The 21,336-nt window shown below is 33.1% G+C and overlaps 1 protein-coding gene across 1 annotated transcript in view; it reads right to left on the bottom strand.

The window, feature by feature from the left end:
* DEPDC1B (DEP domain containing 1B) overlaps window positions 1-21,336 on the bottom strand; it is a 114,742-nt gene that overhangs the window by 35,185 nt on the left and 58,221 nt on the right. Inside the window, exons 3-7 of the mRNA XM_074207830.1 lie at window positions 20,527-20,662; window positions 16,320-16,447; window positions 15,450-15,580; window positions 11,177-11,224; window positions 4,930-5,070 (exon numbers count right to left, since the gene is read on the bottom strand). Coding sequence (XP_074063931.1) covers window positions 4,930-5,070; window positions 11,177-11,224; window positions 15,450-15,580; window positions 16,320-16,447; window positions 20,527-20,662 — 584 coding nt within the window. The remainder of the gene's footprint in view (window positions 1-4,929; window positions 5,071-11,176; window positions 11,225-15,449; window positions 15,581-16,319; window positions 16,448-20,526; window positions 20,663-21,336) is intronic.

Here is a 21,336-nt window from a genome sequence, read left to right as displayed (position 1 = left end):
ACAACTTGGACACTCAACTTAAACAAAAAGAAACAGATTATAGAAATAAAGCACTATAAAAAAATTAAAGGCAATAGGGAGTTGTTACTACATTTATTTGGTGAAGTTAAGTGGTTTTATTTTTAAAAAGTACAACATTTTAAAAAGAACTCAAAGAAATCCTATTTCATACCTCAAAAACCTCAATAGCCACTAAATATTTCAGGATTATTATCTTTGGCATTAAGTTCAACTAAGTTGTAAACACAAAATAAAATGTTCTCTACTAGACCAAAGACTCAGTTCAATAAAAAAAAAAAAAAGCATGAGAATGAATGGGGTAATAACTTTTCTTTTTTAAAAAACTATTTTTTAAACTTATTTTTAAAATTTATTTTTAAAAAATTTAGTTTCAAATTTTCTGCCTCCCTCTAGCTCCTCTCTCACCCACTGAGAAGGCAAGCAATATTATATCTATTATACAAGTGAAGTCATGCAAAATATAGTTCCATGTCATAGTGTGCACAAAGGCAGAAAGACAAAAGACACAGAGGAAAAAACCAATGAACTAGGCATGTAAACAACCACAAAAACTAGAAAAAGAACAAATTAAAAATCTCTAATTAAATATCAAAATGGAAATTCTGAAAATCAAAGCTTAATAAAATTGAAAACTAAAAAAATTAGAGAAAATTAATAAAATAGATATATTGGTTAATTTGATTTTTAAAAAGAAAGAAAACTAAATTATCAGGATCAAAACTGAAAAGACTGAGTTCACCACCAATGAAGATGAAATGAAAGCAATGATTGGGAGCTAGTTTGCTCAATTATGATAATAAAAGTGACATTCTTAGTGAAAAGAATGAGTATTTAGAAAATGACAAATTGCCCAGATTAATAGAAGAGGAAATAGAATACTCAAATAATTTAGGAAAAGAAATATAACAAGTTATAAATGAGCTCTCTAAGAAAATATCCCCAGGTCCAGATAGATTTACAAGTGAATTCTACCAAATATTTAAAGCTTAATTAATTCCAAGATCATATAAACTGTTTGAAAAAAGTTAAAGGGCCATATAAAATTCTTTTTATGAAACAAATATGGTTTTGATATCTAAACCACAGAGAGTAAAAACAAAGAAAACTATAAACCAATTTTCCTAATGAATACTGCAAAGAATTTAAATAAAATACTATCAAGAAGCAATATATCATAAAGAACATATTATACTATGACCAGGTGGGATTTTATACCTGGAATACTAGAGAAACTATTAGCAAAATTGACCATTTCAATAACAAACCAATTTTATGATTATTTCAATAAGTGTGGAAAAAAGCTTTGGACAAAATATAATACTCATATTAAGAACACTAAAAAGCATAAGACTATATGGAGCCTTTCTTAAAATGAAAAGAAATCTGTTATCTATATCAAATCAAGAGCAAGTATTATCTGTAATAGAAATAAACTAGAATTCTTCCCAGGAAGATTAGGACTGAAGCAAAGATGCCCATCATCAACACTACTATTGAGTATTATACTAGAAATACTAGTTGGCAGTAAGAAAAAGAAATTGAAGGAATAGGAATAGACAATGAGTAGCTCTTTTCAAAGACTTTAAATGGATGTTCAGTTGTAAACTATGTGACTCTAAATCTGCCTAACATAAAAAGATTGAGGGGGACGGCTAGGTGGCACAGTGGATAAAGCAATGGCCCTGGAGTCAGGAGTACCTGGGTTCAAATCCGGTCTCAGACACTCAATAATTACCTAGCTGTGTGGCCTTGGGCAAGCCACTTAACCCCTGTTTGCCTTACAAAAACCTTAAAAAAAAAAAGCTTAAGGATTGAATTGATACTACTGAGATTTCAAACTCTAAGTTCTGTCTCCAGTTTTAATTTTCTTTGTTAAGACTTCAAACCATGGGGCAGCTAGGTGGCGCAGTGGATAAAGCACTGGCCCTGGAGTCAGGAGCACCTGGGTTCAAATCCGGTCTCAGACACTTAATAATAATTACCTAGCCATGTGGCCTTGGGCAAGCCACTTAACTCCACTTGTCTTTCCAAAATCTAAAAAAAAAAAAAAAAAAAAAAAAGACTGCTACATCAACTATAGCCTCCTCTAATCATACTGATAAATCATGATCTTCCATTTTCCCTTCTATAAATCATCTTTTTTTATATATTTTATTTACTTAAGGCAATGGGGTTAAGTGACTTGCCCAAGGTCACACAGGTAGGTGATTATTAAGTGTCTGAGGCCACATTTGAACTCAGGTACTCCTGACCCCAGGGCCGGTGCTCTATCCACTGTGCCACCTAGCTGCCCCTGGATCTTCTTTAAAGGAATTTTCCATGACATTTAAAAATAATATGAAATAAATCAATAATATGAGAAATACAAATCAAAAGAACCCTAAACTTTTATCTCATATTATGCAAATTGGCAAAAATGACAAAAATGGCAACAGCATTACTGTCCTTTATGGGAATCCTAACTTTTTTTGATGAAATTGTGAAATTATACAAATATTAGGTGAAACAATTTAGGATTATGGAAATAAAATGACTAAAATGTCAAAATTTTTAAACCAAAAACTCCTGATACTCCAAGAAAGTCACCAATTAAAAAAAAAGTTCCCATACACTGTAAAGTATTCATAATAGCACTTTTTGTGATAGCTAAGAATTGGAAACAAAGTAAATGCCCATCAAATAGGAAATGGCTAGGAGCAGCTAGGTGGTACAGTGGATAGAGTACCGGCCCTGGGGTCAGGAGGACCTGAGTTCAAATCTGACCTCAGACACTTAATAATCACCTAGTTGTGTGACCTTGGGCAAGTCACTTAATGCCATTGCCTTAAATTTTAAAAAATATTTAATAGGAAATGGCTAAATAAAAATGTGGTATATGAATATCACTGTGCTGTAAGACATTAATTAAGAGGGGCAGCTAAGTAGCATAGCAAATAGAGCACCGGCCCTGGAGTCAGGAGGAACTGAGCTCAAAATGGATCTCAGACACTTAATAATCACTTAGCAGTATGGCCTTGGGCAAGTCACTTAAACCACTGCCTTGCAAAAACAATAACAAAAAAAGTAATTCAGAGAAAATCTATATGAATTGATGCATGGTGAAACAAATAAGAGTCAAGAAAACAATATAGACAGAGAACATAACAATTAAAGAACAATGGAAAGAATAAATACACACCAAAAAATCAATTAAGTACTTGCAGCAAAATTATAAAGATCAAGTGTGATCCAAATGATTATGAAAAGACATCCCTGTTCTACCCTCTTTGGGAAGGTAGAGGTCCACAAATGTTACCCATTGCACATGTTTTCAAACTTTTTCAATGTATCAATCAGTTGTGTTGATTTTTTCTCCCCTCTCCAAAAAATTATGGGTTGATTCTCTTGATAGGGAGAAGAGGAGGGATTCATGTAATATGTAAGAAACAGATGTAAGAAATAGGAAATTTCAATGGAATATTATTTTAAAAAATAAAAATAAAAAGGAACACACTGCCATTACGATTTGTTCTGTTCCCTCACACATATACACCTCTTCTCCCACCTTCTGAAAGCAGAACAAATACTGGTAGGTAGAAGATGCTTGGCATTGGGGTAGGGAAGTGGTATGAGAGTGTCAGAGAAATTAGAAATAATATGGTTTTTTCAACCTAAGAAGATGTTTTCTAACAACTACAACACTATGAAAATGAAATTAATTGCCTCATAAAGTAGTAAATTCCCCATTACTAGAGGTATTCAAGAAGAAGCTATATGATTACTTATTAAACAAATTATAAATACGACTGAAGATCTAAGGAATTGGATCCGATGGTCCCTCAGGATCCCTTCTTACTCTGAGATTCTGTTTTTAAAAACTGAGCACAATGCAGAAAAATAGTAAAAATCCAGGTAGCAGACAATTGTTTCTGGATTCTTTCCTTGAGTGTTGACTTGTTTTGAAAACACAAATCTACTCCCTGATGCATGCTTTATAATTAGTATTTGTTATTGCTTAATATTATGAGTTCTCACAATATTCTAGGCTCCAAATTACCATGTTAAAATGTCAGCTTTTTCAGTCACAGAACAATAATTTGTATTCATAAAGCTGACAATTTTTCTGTTTCTTACAGGCACTGTAGCAATAGCCATTAATAGTATAGCTCCAGGCAGAGATTATGTCTCTTGTTAAACATCAAGACTATTCAAGACCAAGAATATGCTAATTCTCCCATTTTTATATTACATCATGTGATATTTACTTGATTGAATCTTTTAATCAAATGCCTTAGTGTCAAAACAAGTATGATTACTAAACAGAACATACAAATGTTTGACTAAGAATGTACCTTCCCTAAAGAAATAACAAATTTTGGAGAACCTACAACCAAAATGAGCTTTATTCACCCTACTATGTGACTTTATAATTGGGGATTATTTGTCAGAAGATAAATACTCAAGACTGTATATTGCTGCCATGAATGGAAGAATCTATTTCTTTCATAAAACAAAAGTTTGGTCTCCTGGATAAAAAAAAAAATAAAGCTCCCACACTTGGATGTTAATAAAGTCATATCCTGTGTTGTAGATTTAATAAAGGACAGTAAATGCCAAACTCACTTGCAACTTCAGCAGTGATGTTAGACTATCTCATAAGAAGATGACACTCCAGTATATTATTATTTTTCATAAAATTTAAACCAATAGGCCTTTTGCCTGGGGTCTCATAAATGTCTTAAGTGTCTTAAGTGTCTTCCTGCCTTACAGTTTTCTGCAAGAAGAGTTCAAACTGAATCAAACACCATTCAATGGACAATAATTCCTTGAAATGCCACCAGCTGTAACAGATAAAAGCCTTAAGATAATTCAAGAATAGATGGTTCCATACCTACTGTGCAGTCTTCTGTTCATTATATTTAAACTTACCTAGTACACTGACAAAGGCATCAAAAAGCTGAAATGTGAGCAGAGGCTCCTTCAAGTGACCATAGTAATCGGCTATCGTTTTAAAGACATCTTTTTCAAACCCCGAATACATAGGCTGCTTCAAGTCTGAACAACTAGGCCCTGTTAAAAAATAAATAAAATAAGAAAGAATTTTATTAGCACAATTAAGCTAAGTAAATATTTCTAGGAAAAGACAAATATGCTTCAAAAAAGAAAATTAATGCTATAAACAAAGTATTAAAACAAGAACCTTAATGCTGGCCAACTATATATTTCATACTCAGAGAATCAAGATATGAGCACTTAGAAAAAAAAAGCTTAACAATTAACTAATTCACCTTCCTCATTTTATGGATGAGGAAACTGAGGAAGAGAAAGGGGAAGTGAATAATCAAAGGCTACACAATAAGACTGTAGCAATGTCATGGATAATGATTAATAACTATTACAAAAAAGCAAGAATTAGACTATAGCTTAATCTATTTTAACTGAATACCCCTTTTTTCTTTATGACTTTCTGAAAAATCTTTTTTGAAAACAAATATCAGTAGCTTTCAGAAATTTTCAAAGTTTTTTCTTGGCCATGATACAGTATTGCTGAGATAATGAACAAAACACAATCCCTAAAGAGACTGAAAAATTTCACTTGATGCAAATTTTTTAAGGAATATTCCAATTTAATATAAGCAACTAGGTTATCTATTTCCTTGTATCTGGATAAATGATCCAATATTGCCTTTAAAAATATCCAGAATTTTAAAATTTGCTTCAGTAACTTGTTCTACCTTCACAATATCTTCCTTGTAGCATGGAAATGGTCCTAGTTTCTCAAAGACCAAGCAAGAGAGCACATAGCCTATAGAGCTCTATCAAATTCCTACCATTAAGGAAAAGTATTCAGGTGTAGCACTGCCAACAAATCGAGTTTATTTTCTGAGAATCAACCTAAGTAATCACAGATATATACATCACAAGTTTAGTGATGAAAAAATTTTCTGTCCAAAGCAAACCATAAAACAAAGAAAACTGAAAAAAAAAAGGCCATCAGTATTATAATTTACTTCTGCAGTGATGGTGGCAGAGTAGCAGGAAAGGGGTGAAGAATCTGAAGAATCACAATGTTTACATTGTCAAGGAGCTTCAATTTGTCTATTTGTGACACAGTGAATAGAGTGCTGGAACTGGAGTCAGGAAAATTCAGCTTTATTAAGTGCAAACCCAAATTCAGACAATTACTAGTTAAGTGACTCTATGCAAGACTTTCAACACTGTTTGCCTGAGTTTCCTCACCTATAAAATGGCAAACCACTCCAGTATCTTTGCCACAAAAACCCCAAAATGGGGTCATGAAGAATTGGACATGATTGAAAATTGACTATACAACCAAAAAAGTTCATACAAAATATACTAATCAGGATGCTAAACCATATCAGCCTTGATATTAAAAAATAAACCAGAATGCAAGAAGAAAGTTGCAGAGGGGCTATAAGAAATATTACTCCACAGGACATTTGCTTATCATATATTATAGCAACAATGTAACTATTTGAGAAAACACCATCATGAAAATGAATGTTGCTCATTCATCAACAGCTGTTGCTGAGGACAAAACAATGGAAAAATTTCATCAAGATTTTGATTTAACAAAACTCTTCTAATCAAAATCATGCTATCTGAAATTGATTGCATAAAATATGTTCTTTGGTTTCAGTCCAAGAGAAACATAAAGTTCAAATTTGAATAATGTAACCCCTTAATGGGACCCACTGCTCTCACAAATTGGGCCCTATACTATGACACTTGATGACTTCATTGCAAAGCTGAAAAATGTAAGTATGGGGAGAAATAAAAGGGAAAGTATGACTTAGAAGAAAGAAATATGAGAGGTTCAGCACTTGGTAAATTATTCAGAAACCTCATGTCTCCAAACCATGAACGTTTTCTTCAAAAAAAAAAAAAAGAATTGATAAACAGCAGCAAAAACCTCAAAATTACCTATATTTTAATGTACAAGAAAAGACATCATGTTAATGTGGGAATTATTCCTGAATCAGTTATCTGGTTACAGTCAGACCATCAACTTTTAACAGTAAAGATCAGAATTTGTATTTTAAAAAATTAAAAATGATGAGAAAAAAAGACATGATATACAATTAAAAAGACTTGGCCCTGTATTACTTATATATGCTATCAAATTTAAAAATGGAAAATGACATCAACAACAATTATTAAAATGTAATTGAGAAGTTAAGCCAATTCAAGCTAATTGTTCCAATAAGCAGATCAAAAAGTTCATCTCTAAAACCTTGTGAAGGTGATCATCTAGTAAAGTAGAAAGAAAAGGAATGAAGACTAAAACCAATTTTAAGAAAGCTTGACATTATAATTAACTAAGCAAAATGATCCTAAAGACATGTGAGTTTGAAATTGGAAAAAAAGGAATATAAACAAAAGAAAAATGGGAAAAAAGTTGTAAAAAAAATTCCAAAATTTTTTCTCCACCAAAGATAGTTATCAAGGAACCATTACACCTAGACCCTCCTGACAAGTTAGCAGAGATAAAAGTAGCATTCAAGAAAATGAAGGTGAGAACCACTAGATTGTATTAAGTCTACAGAGAGATTTGCACTGGAGGCAATATAATTGTGAGGGTCAGTATTGTGATGGTAGGAGAAAACAAGAAAGGCCTCAAGCACACTGGATAGAACCTCCATGAAAAACTTTCAGGGAAATATAAGCAAGGTTCGGCAGGTAGTCATGATTGTGAAAGACAATGTTGGAGGAAACTCCTAAATTGGTGAGATCACAGGTCCATTTGAATATTAGTAGCATGAAATTCTCTTGGTAATTAAGACAGCTATGTATCCCTAGACCTTAGTTTTCTCATCTGTTAGTGAAAGAGAGAGAGAGAGAGAGAGAGAGAGAGAGAGAGAGAGAGAGATTGGATTTTACAAGTTTTAAGGTCTTTCATCTCTAAGAGTATAATGACTCTATAAACAAATAATTATTCATATGCAGAAGACCTAGAAAAACTTGGAAAGAAGGGAGCAAAGAAAGAACAAGAAGTAATAGGCCTAAAAATTCAAGGTAACTTACCTATGTAATTAGTTACTCTTTTTAAAGGTTTTTGGGGGACCTGAATTTGTAGGTAAAATGACTTTGAAAGAAGGTCAAAAATAAATCTGCAAGTTCTACGAGGGAAGAGACTGTCTTTTATCTCTCTCTTACTTCTAGAATCCCTAGCACAACCCACAATAGGAATTGAGTAAATATTTATTGAGCTGGCATTCATTAAAATGCAAAGGACTTGGTCCTAAGGCAATGTGACACAGGTAATTTTTTTTTTTTGCGGGGAAGAGGTGGAGGAGAAGAAAAATCAGATCATGAAAAAGAGTTGGAAGGCAGGTGAATTGGAAAAGACAAGAAATGATAAAAAGGGTCCCAAGAAACCACAAAATCATAGAATGGAACAATCTCAGAATCTGTTCCAACTTCTTCATTTTACAAATAGAGAAATAGAATCTGAGTGGTCGAGTGTTGTTCTACAGTAGAGCTAAACTTTGAATACATCTTTTCTCAGTCCAAGATGCCGATGGGTGATGAAAATAGATGAGAAGACACTGGGAGGAGATACTGCAGTTCTACCTTGGCCCTCTATCCTAGGGAAAAAAGGTATTAAAATAAAGAAAATGTAGCCTTCTCAGCAGAAGAGGATTGCATATTGTTTTCAAATATCACTTCAATAACAACTTGAATGCACTAATATAATGCACTAATATATAATAATTCTCATAGAGGCCTGGAAAAAATAACATCTTCCTTTTATCTTATTGACATTATTTTGTATTTTAGTTATCACTCACTCTTCTATTTCTCTAAACTCTCATAACCAATAACTAAATTCAGACTTTTCCAAAATGTCTCGTCTATCTCTTGCTCTTTACTCTTACTATTCCCATCCTAGTATAAGTCCAGATTATCATTATTCTGAACTGTTTCAGTGCCTCCTGATAGGTTTCTCCTGTATGCTCTCTCAGTCATCCTTCATATACCTTGAAAAGAAATGATCTTTCCCTTCTCAGAACACACAATGAACTATGAGTGAATTTTTTCTGATATATTACTCAGATGCACATATTATTAATTCATTTAATTACAACTATCAAGTGAATTATATGTCATGAAGTACCAATGTTTTATCAAACTGTTACCCAGAAACTAATATAATAATAATAATGCTCTGCCTAGAGTGAATGTGAACTTGATAAATCCAGAAATTTTTATTTTAAAGTTAAAAAGGCTACATTTATTTTAAAATGTTCCAAAACTGTGACCTTTGAATCAGAATGATATTCTTACTAATGAAGACAATTAGGCAAGACAATACATCAAAATTACAGTGTCCATGACCAATGGAGACTGTGACCCTTCCAAGCCTTAGTTAGCCATTTATTGAAGTACTAAGGCCAAAAGAAATATTCATCATCTGGTAGCCAAAGCCTCTAATGAGGAATCTCCACAAATTTGATAAGGTCATTTCTCAGAGGACAGAAGCTCACTTCATTGTTGAGTCTGCACTCAAAGCCTTTCCAGATTAGTAGAATCTAATACTCTTGCTGGCACTGAGAGCTTAGGGCTCCTTCCATGCCATTTGTGGAATAAAGACTGAAGAGAAAAAGCAAGATACTGCATATCAGAAAGAAGTCTAACAATAAAATAACAAAAACAATAATAATAATAATAATAATAATAACAATAATAATAATAAAAGTATAATAATAAAAATGGAGCAGTTAGGTGGCACAAAGATAGAGTGACTAGTTAAAGTCAGGAAGACTCATCTTCCTGAGTTCAAATCTAACCTCAGACACTAACTGTGTGACCCTAGGCAAACTTAACCTTGTTTGTCTCAGTTTCCTAATCTGTAAAATAAGATGGAGAAGGAAACAGAAAACCACTCCAGCATCTTTGCCAAGAAAATCTGAAATGTGATGATCAGCCATAATGGATTTGTTCTCTTCAGAAGTACAATAATCAAAGATAATTCTAAAAGATTTGTGATGGAAAATACCATGGTATTTAAACTGTGGAGTTTAAATGCAGAACAAAGCTGACTATCTTCAATTTTTAAAAGATGTCTTATGTACTAGATTGTTTTTTTCTCTGTTTTTTTCCTTCTGTTTGGATTTGATTCTTCTTTCACAATTAATATAAATCAATGTCTAGTATAATTACACATGTAGAGTCTGTATTAGATTGTTTTCTGCCGGGGGGGGGGGGGGGAGGGAAAAAAGGGAAACTATTTTTACATGTTGTTGAAAAAACAAATAAATAAAAATATTTTTTTAAAAAAGAAAGAAAACCCTAAAATGTGATCATAGAGAATTGTACATGACTGAAAACTACTACACAGCAAAAAGTCAATAAATATTTATTAAATGCCTAATATGTGCCAGACATGTTGCTAAGGGGTGGGGATTAAGAGTAAGGCTAGGGGCAGCTAGGTGGTGCAGTGGATAGAGCATGGACCTTGGAGTCAGGAGTACCTAAGTTCAAATCCAGCCTCAGACACTTAATAATTACTTAGCTGTGTGGTCTTGGGCAAGCCACTTAACTCCATTGCCTTGCAAAAAAACTTAAAAAGAGAGAGAGAGAGAGAGAGAGAGAGAGAGAGAGAGAGAGAGAGAGAGAGAGAGAGAGAGAGAGAGAGAGAAAGGTTAAACAATAGCTCCTCCTTTCAGGAAGTTCACAGACTAATGAGGGAAACAACTTATAGTTGTTATAACTCGAGGTTTTGCTAAAGCAAAAAACAAAATCCACAAGACAAGATAATATTTCACTTGTAGGATGCTTCTATAATAATTCCCCAAGCCAAGAGAAATAATTGTATATTACCGAGTGAAATTAAATGACAATTTTATCTATTTGTTTTGCCTTTTCCTACTTTATTATATCAGAATTCTATGTACATCAAGTGTTTAAAAAATCCGAATCTATTATGTAACATACAATAATATGCTAAGGGGTAGTGAAGAGGAGAAAAGAAGAAAGAGAGGAAGTTCAGGAAATGTTAACTAATGATGATGACTCTCACAATAACATTTATTATACCCTCAGTATGTGACAGGCATTGTTTAAGTGCTCACAAAAATAAGGTTGCTGGATAGTCTATTTAGGCCAAGAGCATTGGCTAAACTGGTAGAGTCAGTAACAAAAGTATACTTACAATTTGCTAAGCATTTCATAGCTGACAGTACCCAATGAGGAAGTTCTTCTGCAAGAAAATGAATAAAAATATTACTTTAGTGAATCCAAAATAATTAAAGAAATTATACACATGGAAAGAATCCAATATATTTATATACTTTATGCTTACAAACTATGAGTTTTATATATTGTATTAATCAATATGAGTATATAAGATATATTAAAATAGTCAATTAATTTATTTTACAAGCATATTTGCACAAATCAATGGTCATTTTGGAAAGAAAATTATCCCAAGTTTTTTCCACCCATTCTACCTTCCAAGTTTTTTTTTTTCTAAAAGTACATGTTGTACAGATAGTTCTAGCAGTTTCAGCAGTTCATAAAACGAGGAGAAAAAGAGCAACTGGCAGAATTTAGCATGAAGTATGTCCAAAGGAATGGATTACTTGAATCACCTTATTAATTCTAAAGCAGAAACTCAGCATTCAAGTATTATTTGTCTGTCTTATTTCTATTTTCAAAGTGGTTTGTAGGTATGTGTGATGGGGTAGAAATGAAGAGTACATAAAATGTTGGACTTTTTTCACTTCTCAATAGTCTAGGCCATGTGTTCTCAAAGTAAAATCTTGGGCACCCTTTCAGGGTATCCATGAGGTCATAATAATATTGAGATGTTTTCATTTCTAATATAGTAAATATTAATGGATATAATTGATATAAACAAAAGCTCTTGAAAGGCAGGAGGAAAGGGTTCTCAATGATTTTTTAAGAATATAAAGTTTGAGAACCACTCTTTATTGACCTCTCTTTATTGGCTCTGAGTTGAAAAGAAGGTACAACCTGACTTTATAGACAGAATTTCCTTACCTTGGAGCTCCCTATCCCACTAAAATCAGTTACTCTTTACTATCTCTTTATTTAACCCAAGCAATTGCTACTTGGTATGGTGGATAATGCCCAGGGCCTGACATGGTAGATCAAGCACAGGTCCTTGAGTGAGGAAGATAGTCAAATACAGCATCAGATATTAACTAGCTGTATGACTCCAAGGAAGTCACTTAATCCTAATTCATCTCTGTTTCCCCTACCATAAAATGGGGATGATAATAGCAGATAAAATGTATTCATTGTAAAGTGCTTAGCAAAGTGACTGGAACATAGTAAGTGCTGAATAATTGTCAGCTATTATTACTACTATTGTCATTATTATTGTTATTATTACTATTTCATAAGCCTTAAAGCTACTAAAATAAAACACAACTATAAAAACTCAAATCAATCTTGGTACATTGTGACATAACTTTCTTCTTTCTTTCTCCTTTCAAAATCCATATCATGAGAGCCAAGTAAGCCATCATGGCTCCCTTGTTTACAACCTTTCTCCAGTTTTAGAGATCTGGGCTTCTTTTTGCCAGAGCAATAAAAATATCAAAATAAAGTTTCTTCAGTTGAGTAGAAAAAGTAGGTTCCATTTCAAAGATTCTTACAGGTTGGTTTGTGTCTAAGATATTCAGTGGCTAATACTCATAGAGCATTCTCACTGCCTTCTGAAGCACTTCTTTTTGGAAAGGAATGATGCCAGTAGTTCTCTCCCTTAAAATAATACTCTTTACCAAATTACATGGAAGTTCTAATTCTTTGTTTTTCATTTAGCAATAGGAAGAGCAGGATGGTGAGGGAGAATAAGAGTTTTAAAAAATGTGCATTGGGGGGAGTGGCTAGGTGGCACAGTGGATAGAGCACTGGCCCTGGAGTCAGGAGTACCTGAGTTCAAATCTGGCCTCAGACACTTAATAATTACCTAGCTGTGTTGCCTTGGGCAAGTCACTTAACCCTTTTGCCTTGCAAGAAAACTAAAAAACAAAAAAACAAAAAACAATGTGTATGGGGCAGGGGTGGGGTCCTCATCAAGACATTCATTTCTTTGAAAAATCAAAAGAAAAAGGACAAAAGACAAAAAACATCAGAAAACTGTAGACTGAAATGATTAAAAATTTAAAAAGGAAAGCAAGCTGAACATAATGAAGACTTGCATTTTCAAGTACAATCTAGTCTAACATACAAAAGCAAATGGCTATCTTTTGGTTTTAGAAAGTCCAGGATAAAAATTTAAAAATAAATAAAATTCATAAATTAGAAAAATATTTTTTCTTCTTTGTTTTCTCAATTTGGGAAGGTGGGGGAGGGGGGGTTAAAGGAAACCAGTATTCAACAAGCAACTAACATCCTATCCCAATCAAAGCTAACAGAGAGGATTTGGATAAAGGAGAAACAAGAAAGGATTTGCATTGACTCTAGCTCATCCCCAAATCTAACCCAGGATGTGTTCATCTCTGGTTTAGTGAAAAAAAAGTGAAAGAATATAGATGCATAATTGTGTTCTTTTTTAAAAAATTATAATGTTAGGCTTTGTGCATGGGTGTAATTAAGGTACCATATTTCTCCATGTGTATAACACTATCAAATATAAAACACAACCTAATTTGGGAGCCCAAAATTTGAAAAAAATGTATTACATAAAAGTTACCGAACTCAAGTTTTATTCATCATGAAATTCAAGGACCTTCTGCTCACAGCTTTCAGACATCTTTTGGGCAAGTCTGGTGCATGCTTAGAGCATTACATTTCATGAACCTAAAGCACCAATTGTGTCCTCCTCTGAAATCAGTCACTTCTTTTTCATCAGTAATTCTTCTCACCTCAGGCTGAACCATCTTTGTGGACACACAAATTACCCTTTGCTCTTCAATCCATCTCTTCAATTCCCTCTCTAAATTAGGCCATTTTGCTGACTTGCCTCTCATGGTCTTCTTTTGCCCTAGCCTTTTCAGTAGATTTTCCTCTTCCCATAGCTGGTCTTTCTCAGTTACAGGAGGACCAAACTGATGTTCAGAAGCACAATTTGCATTCGCTTTTGCAAACTAGATCACTTTTCAGCTGAATTCAGCACTGTATGAAAATCTTTTCTGAGCCATTTTTGAACAGAATGTGGCAAAATATAACCTAATATACTGGTAACAAATGTGAAACAATGAACAAAAAGACAAGAAAAAGTGGAAAATGCAAGTAAGTAAAAGAATCTACAACCACTGTGTAAGATGCTTCCAGTTTTTAGACCCCAATTTTTTCAAAAATTGGAGTGTCTTACACATGGGGAAATACAGTACATCATTATAGGTCAAAAATTGTATTTGGTGAGACTTATTTTTTTCTGTACATTTTTACTGAAAGATCTATTCCTCATCCCAAAGCAAACATGAATAAAATTAGCTTAAATATAAAAAAAAAGAATTTAAATGCATTTGGGGGCTCAAATCTACTTTAGAGAAGTTCCAGGGCACCCTCCATGGTATTAGAAAGAATCTGATAGGCTGAAAATTGCTCTAACTCAAATTTAGTCTCAAATTTAGTCTCACCTGGGTCTCAAATTTAGCCCACCCATGTGAATAACAACCTTTATACAATGAGTATAGGCCAGACTTGACCTATTTTCAAAAATGAAAGCTTTGCTATGAGGAGATATTTGTTGGGCCTTTTATTATTTTTCTCAGGGGTATTTTCTGGATTTAAAGAAGTAATAGAAAGATTTAAAAACAAAGGGGAAAAGAAGCAAGAGAGAGTAATTGAGTTTAATATTCATTTTTTATTTAGGAAAATCAAGAGTAAATTAAAGAAGTCTCTTCCTTTATACAGAATAATAACACATGAATATAAATTGTTAGCATTATTATACCATAATATAATATATACCAGATGCTATTATTTATGGTATTACTATATTATTTAGGCTTTTATGTATTGCAAGGCATTTTAGATACATTATCTTGTTTGAATTTCCCAATAACCTTTTAGAGATGAAGAAATTGAGGCTGAGAGACCACTAAGGGGAACACAGTGGAGAGAGCATCCGGCCTGAAGTAAAGAAGATCTGATTTTAAATACCTATTTACTAGCTGTGTAACCCTGGGTGAGTCACTTCATTCTGTTTGCCTCAGTTTCCTCATTTATAAAATGAACTGAAGAAGAAATTTTTCAAACCACTTCAGTATATTTACCAAGAAAACTCCAAGTGGGATCACAAAAAAGTCAGACACAACTAAAATGACTGAACAAGTGTCTAAAAAAGGAATCTAACTCAGATGTTCCTGACTCCAAGTCTAATTCTACCTCCTAGTTTCACCTAGTAAGACAACCATGTTGAATAACAGATTGTAAGTTATTAAATTTAAACAGCAACCAAATGCAACCAAAAAAGTCATTCTAGAACAAAGCATCACAAATGTGCTCACTTGATTTATCTGTGAGGATGACAACTCCCTGCTTACTAACGCTGTATACATTATGGATGATAAACTTTGAGTTGACAAGCTTGATGTCCACAACTTCCTCCAGAGAGTCCAGTTCAAGGATTTTCTGCAAACTGTTAAAAAACATAAAAAATGCCTCAAAATCTGACATGATGAGAAATCAAGTTCCATAATGCATTCCTTGTATATTTATTACCTCTCTGATTTCATGTGGAAAGAAGGACAGGATAAAATAGGGTGGAGGCTGGCTTATAAGCTATCATTAACTTATTAACATCCTCATGTTTCACTGCTATGGTAATATAAATCCCTGAATGCCAAAGACATCACTTTACAAGTAAAGATATGAAAAATACAGATGAGTCAGCTTAGTCATTGATTAGAAACTGTCACAAGTATATTTTTTTTGTGGAAGAAGAAAATGCTGTTCTACTTATAATATTAACTTTCATTACCTACATTATTTCATATAAGAAGGAGACCAGATTTTCCATTCCCTGCCTCATTAAGCTAAACATTTAAATGTTATTGGCAAGTGTATGGAATTCTCTGGGCTTAGAAAAGCTCCCTGATCTTAACCATCATGCAAGAAAAAGGGTGCATGAATGGAAAATGGAAAACTCCCAAGCTTTAGTGAAATCGTTTCTCCATGTATCATAGCAGCAAAATAGAGCAAACAAGAGTTGAGACTAAAGCTTAATAGTAAACACATCTAATTAGTATAAACAATATGGATTTAATTTCCAAGTGCAGAAAATAAATCATGGCAAATCTGTGTAGCAATAAGAGCAGAGGCATGTTCCTGAACGTTTTAATCAATAGCCACATTTAAAGAGAGCCAAATAGACTTACTGTGATAATGTCATAGACTTCCATATCTCCTCCACATTGGCCTCTGTCAGCTGTCTCCGATAGACAAGGCGGCAGGCAGGCACTTCTCCAATTGCAATACTGTGTCGCTTGTACCACGATTCAGAATTCTATTCACCCCCACACCATCATCCCCCAAAAGAAAAAAAGTTAATATAAAATATATCAATATAAAAATAGAATGATTTTCCTGAAAATTATGTTCTGACTGGGTTTAAATCTAAACTTGATTTTAAAAGAACAACTACATGTTATAGCATAACTACCCTGACAATCCAGATGCAAGGTTGGGGGTTGGTTTATAATAACATATAAATTGTGTAGGTATTTGAACTGTCATAGGGCACAGGGATCCTATAGCTCACATGAACTATATCAGTATGCACTTAATATTGATAAGGCTAACTATAGATGGTACTCTTTTCTCTACTTAGATTATGGTTTAGAAGCATTTGGGATAAAGAAAGAAAAAACTTGTCCAAACTAATGAAATTATAGTATTAAAATATACATATATAGATATTTATCATTTTTTTCAGAAATTATGCATGAGATAAGCTAAGTTAGAAACAGGTGCCTGGATTTAATTAAATGGGAGGTGCTCCCAGGCTTGACTTGCCTGCCTACAGTAGCTGATACAATGAGTTCTTTTTTTTTAAGACAGAGGAAGTCAAAATTCCACAAAGAGAATTCCATGACAGCAAAGCAAGTAGACTGGGTCCTATTTATCATAAAATCTAAAACAGAAGAGTCAAAATTAAAATTTCTTGAATACTTGTGATTGATAAATAGAAAAAACAATGTCACTATTATATTTGTCTTAAGAAATGGGCTGTTGTTAACTGATCTGATACAAACTCTACTTTTGACAACTTAATTAAATTTTTTCCTTTTTTATCTATGCAGACATATTCATAAAGTTTTCATTTCTCTCTCAAGTTGTCAGATACTATTCTTTAATATTCATAGACATAGTGTACTGCAGAGTTTCACTCACTGTTAGAGTAGTGGGGATGGTGTGAATGAGAAATTATTAATAAGTATCCTGGATAATGACTCATCAATCCATTTTCTGTTCAGTCCTATTCGTTAAGTTTGACTCTACACAACCCCATTTGGATTTTTCTTGGTAAAGATAATGGAATATTTTGTCATTTTTCTTCTCCAGTTCATTTTGCACATAAGGAAATTGAGGCAAACAGGGTTAAGTGATTTGCCCAGGGTCACACTTGTCTAAGGTCCGATTTGAACTCAACAAGTGGGAGTGCACAAGGGCAGGCTATAATTTGTTGGCGGGAGTTCTCACAACCATGAGATCACAAATCCACTGAGATATCTAAATAATTTAGTATCGCTTGTGTGAGTGTTGAAACATGTACATAGATATAATTCAAATCATAATAAAATAATATTTATAAATAGAACAAAATACTATGAGATCAAAGAAGGAAGTAATCCTTTCCAGTTGGAAGAAGATTTTTAAAAAAGGCTTCATGAAGGAGATGACATTTGGGCTGGACCTTGAAGGATAGATAGAATATTGCCATGAGGCAAGGAGATGAGAGGGTAAGAGATGAGAATGAGGGAATACTCTAGATCATGGGAACAATTTCAGCAAAGAAATGCAAGGCTGGTTTAAAGGAACTGCAAATCCTACTCCGTCTTTTAAAGTCCTCTACAATATAGACTTGACCTAACTTTCAATCTTCTCTGTCTCACTCTTCTTCAACATAAACCCTCCCCTCTATCATCATCACAATCCTCAAGTCAAATAGGCTTGCATTGTTCCTTCTTTAAACCCTCTTGTCTTCAAAAGCTGAGCCAGCAAATCCCCCCAAATACTTACTATGAAAAGGATCTCTCTCCTAAAATCCTGTATTATCCAATATCTATATTATTTACTACTTTAAAAATAGAGTGAAATTAATTTTTCATATGCATATATCTTATTTTCCCAAAGATTAGATAGTAAGATCCTTGACGGCAGGAAATACAACATTTATATTTGCATCTCCTCAACAAAATTCTATGCTCAATAAATAATTGTTCGAAGAATGTATGAATTCTAACTTTTGGAAGACAAAAGAGCTGAAAATGAAGGTAAACAATTGAACTGAACCTGCAACAACAGACATTTCTAATGCCTTTCTAAGGTTTCTCCATAAGCTTCCTATGTATTTTTATGCCTATTATCCAGATTTAATAGAAAATTAGCTAATAAAGAAAAATCTCTCCTCCTCTTAACATCTGCATGTAATCATCTTCTGGCTAAATGAATCTCTTTAAAACAGCACAGAAATAGGAATAACTTGAAAAAGACTATAAGAAATGATGAGCTCGATGATCTTAGAAAAATATGGAAAGACTTGCATGAAATAGTGAAGAGCAAAATGAGTAGAACCAAAAGAATATTGCATGTAGCAACAGCAATATTATTTTAAATATTATTGTAATCATTAAGAATGATTTTAAGCAAATACGTATTTTGACTATTACAAATACCTAAATTAACTCTAAAGGACACATAAAGAAAAAGACTACATTCAGAGAAAAAAAGTTGATAAATAGATGTATAGAATAATTTTGTGTGTGTATATATATATATATATATATATATATATATATAGAGAGAGAGAGAGAGAGAGAGAGAGAAAGAGAGAGAGAGAGAGACAGAGACAGAGAGAGAGAGACAGAGAGACAGACACACTCTACAAGTAGCTATCTGTAGGATGGGCTATGGGGAGGGGAGAAAAAAAGAAATTTAAATAATAACTTCATTGTATATTTAAAAAGAAAAACAAGTTATACATGGTGGAGTTTCAGTTTCATGCTTAATCATGTTTATTTATTATAATATCTTATGGAAACTTTTGTTTATTCCATAAATTAAATATAAAAGAAATTTAAAAAGAAAAGAAAAAAGACCTCAGAATAGTGGATAGATGCAATATTACTTCCTTATTTCAAAAGTTCTATGAGATCACTAACATGATTATGCCAATGAGGATATGTACCTTAAACAAGCTTCATGTGTTATGACAAATGAAAATTCATCACTTGGTGGCTAAGCTCTTGATGGTTAACTTCTTCAAACTCAGTTGGGCAGGTTCTTGGGGACATATAGTCCAATTTTATACTTACTAATAGTCTGCACTTTCTTGACATCACCTTCAAGAACTCAGAAGTGAAGATGCTATCTGTCCCTAGCATTTATCACAATACCTACGTTTAGAAGGAGCCTAAGAAATACTATTGATTGACTAAAAAAAATTTTTTTGCAATATCTTTTTTGCAAAAATATCATTTTAAAAAGATCAGAGATTTCATTATGACTTTATAAAGATAGTTATAAGTATGTTTTAAAACTAGGCTAGCTAAATGGGATTTAATACATATAAATATATATGTATATATATTCATACTCAAGTCAATTAGTTGGTAGAAATTAGATATTGAATTTGAGTGAAGAAAACCTGAATTGGAATCTTACCTTGGATACTTCCTAACACTGAGATCCTAGGCAATTCACTTATTCCAACTCAGTCTTAGTTTTCTCCTCTGTAAATGGCATAATAGCATCTACCTCCCAGGGTAATTATAAAAATCACATGATATATATAGTATACAGTAAGGACTTAATAGCACAATATAAATATTAGCTGATATTATTTTAAAACTCACTTTGTTCATTTTTCAGTTCTAAATTATCTCTGTTTCAATAGTCTCCCACTGAAGATATTTAACAGAAGGAAAAAAAGAATGTGGAGATGGATATTTCACACTGGCTAAAAGCCTAGGTAATTTCTACAACTGACAAAACCCACTGCTGCTCATTGGATTTTTCCACTCCACAAATTCCATCTCCTAATCTGTTCACTCCAATAGCAACAGAGAAGCTAAAGATAGTGATGAGAAAAGCGGGGAAAGGAAAAGGAATGAAGGATGCTAAAGATGGGAGAATAAAAAGTGGAGTGTTCAAAAAAAGTCACAAAATTTCCATTATACTTTTCTGTTAAGTTAGACTATGCTAAAGAGAGTTCCTCATATTTGGCCCTTCTACTTTATGTATTTATATGAATGATATGGCATCAATAGAGTGAAGATGGGTGGGAGAAATGGAACTAATTCAGGAGATTCAATAGTACTTGTCACCTACTACCATTCCTCAACTTTCTGTAAATGTACTTACCATAACAATAGGTCTCACAGGTATGTTTTCTTGGGAAGTGCCTGAGGGTTGATCAGTCCAATCTGGGAATTTGATAACATTTGCTGGGTAGGGAGATCTCTTTGGGTATGGTTTCAGGGGTGAAGAAGGAGGAAACCTAAAATGAGAGAGAAAATTAAATCTGTGTTTCATTTATTAGGAAAAAAAGACATTTTCACAATGACTCCATCAACTTTTCCTCAAGGGAATTTACAAAGAAATTCCATACTTCAATTGATAATTTATATTTTTTAACCAGTTAATGATATCCATATATATGTCCAAGCAGATTATCAACTAACAGCATTGAACAGAAGATTCCCTGCATCACATTTGAGAGAACAAACACCTTAACAGAAGGTAAAAAACACAAAATATTGAACTCTTCCAAGAAAATACTTCCAATCATCCGAAATCCAAATTTTAAAATATTTGCAATAGAATGACAAACAGTCATACTGGAGTAAATAAAGCTGGTCTTGAAGGCCTGAGGAAGTCTGCATTATCCTTTACACAATGTTTTTTTAGTCAATCAATGGCATTTTTTAGGCTCCTTCTAAATGCAGGTATTGTGATAAATGCTAGGGATAGATAGATGTCAAGAAAGTGCAGATTCTATTAGATTTTAAGTACAAGATTGAACTATATGTCCCCATCTTACACATACTAGTTGGGTCCCCTGGACAAGTCAGTTAATTATTTAGTGCTTGAAACAAGTCTAAGGCTATGAGTTGCAGAGAAGTGAACTTGCAAGAGTTCCCTAGCTATGAAATAATCACATGTCTAATTCTT

This window comes from Macrotis lagotis, chromosome X (assembly GCF_037893015.1).
Source record: "Macrotis lagotis isolate mMagLag1 chromosome X, bilby.v1.9.chrom.fasta, whole genome shotgun sequence".
Lineage (NCBI taxonomy): Eukaryota > Metazoa > Chordata > Mammalia > Peramelemorphia > Peramelidae > Macrotis > Macrotis lagotis.
The sequence above is the reverse complement of the archived record's forward strand: the minus strand, read 5'-3'. Positions and strand labels throughout refer to the sequence as shown.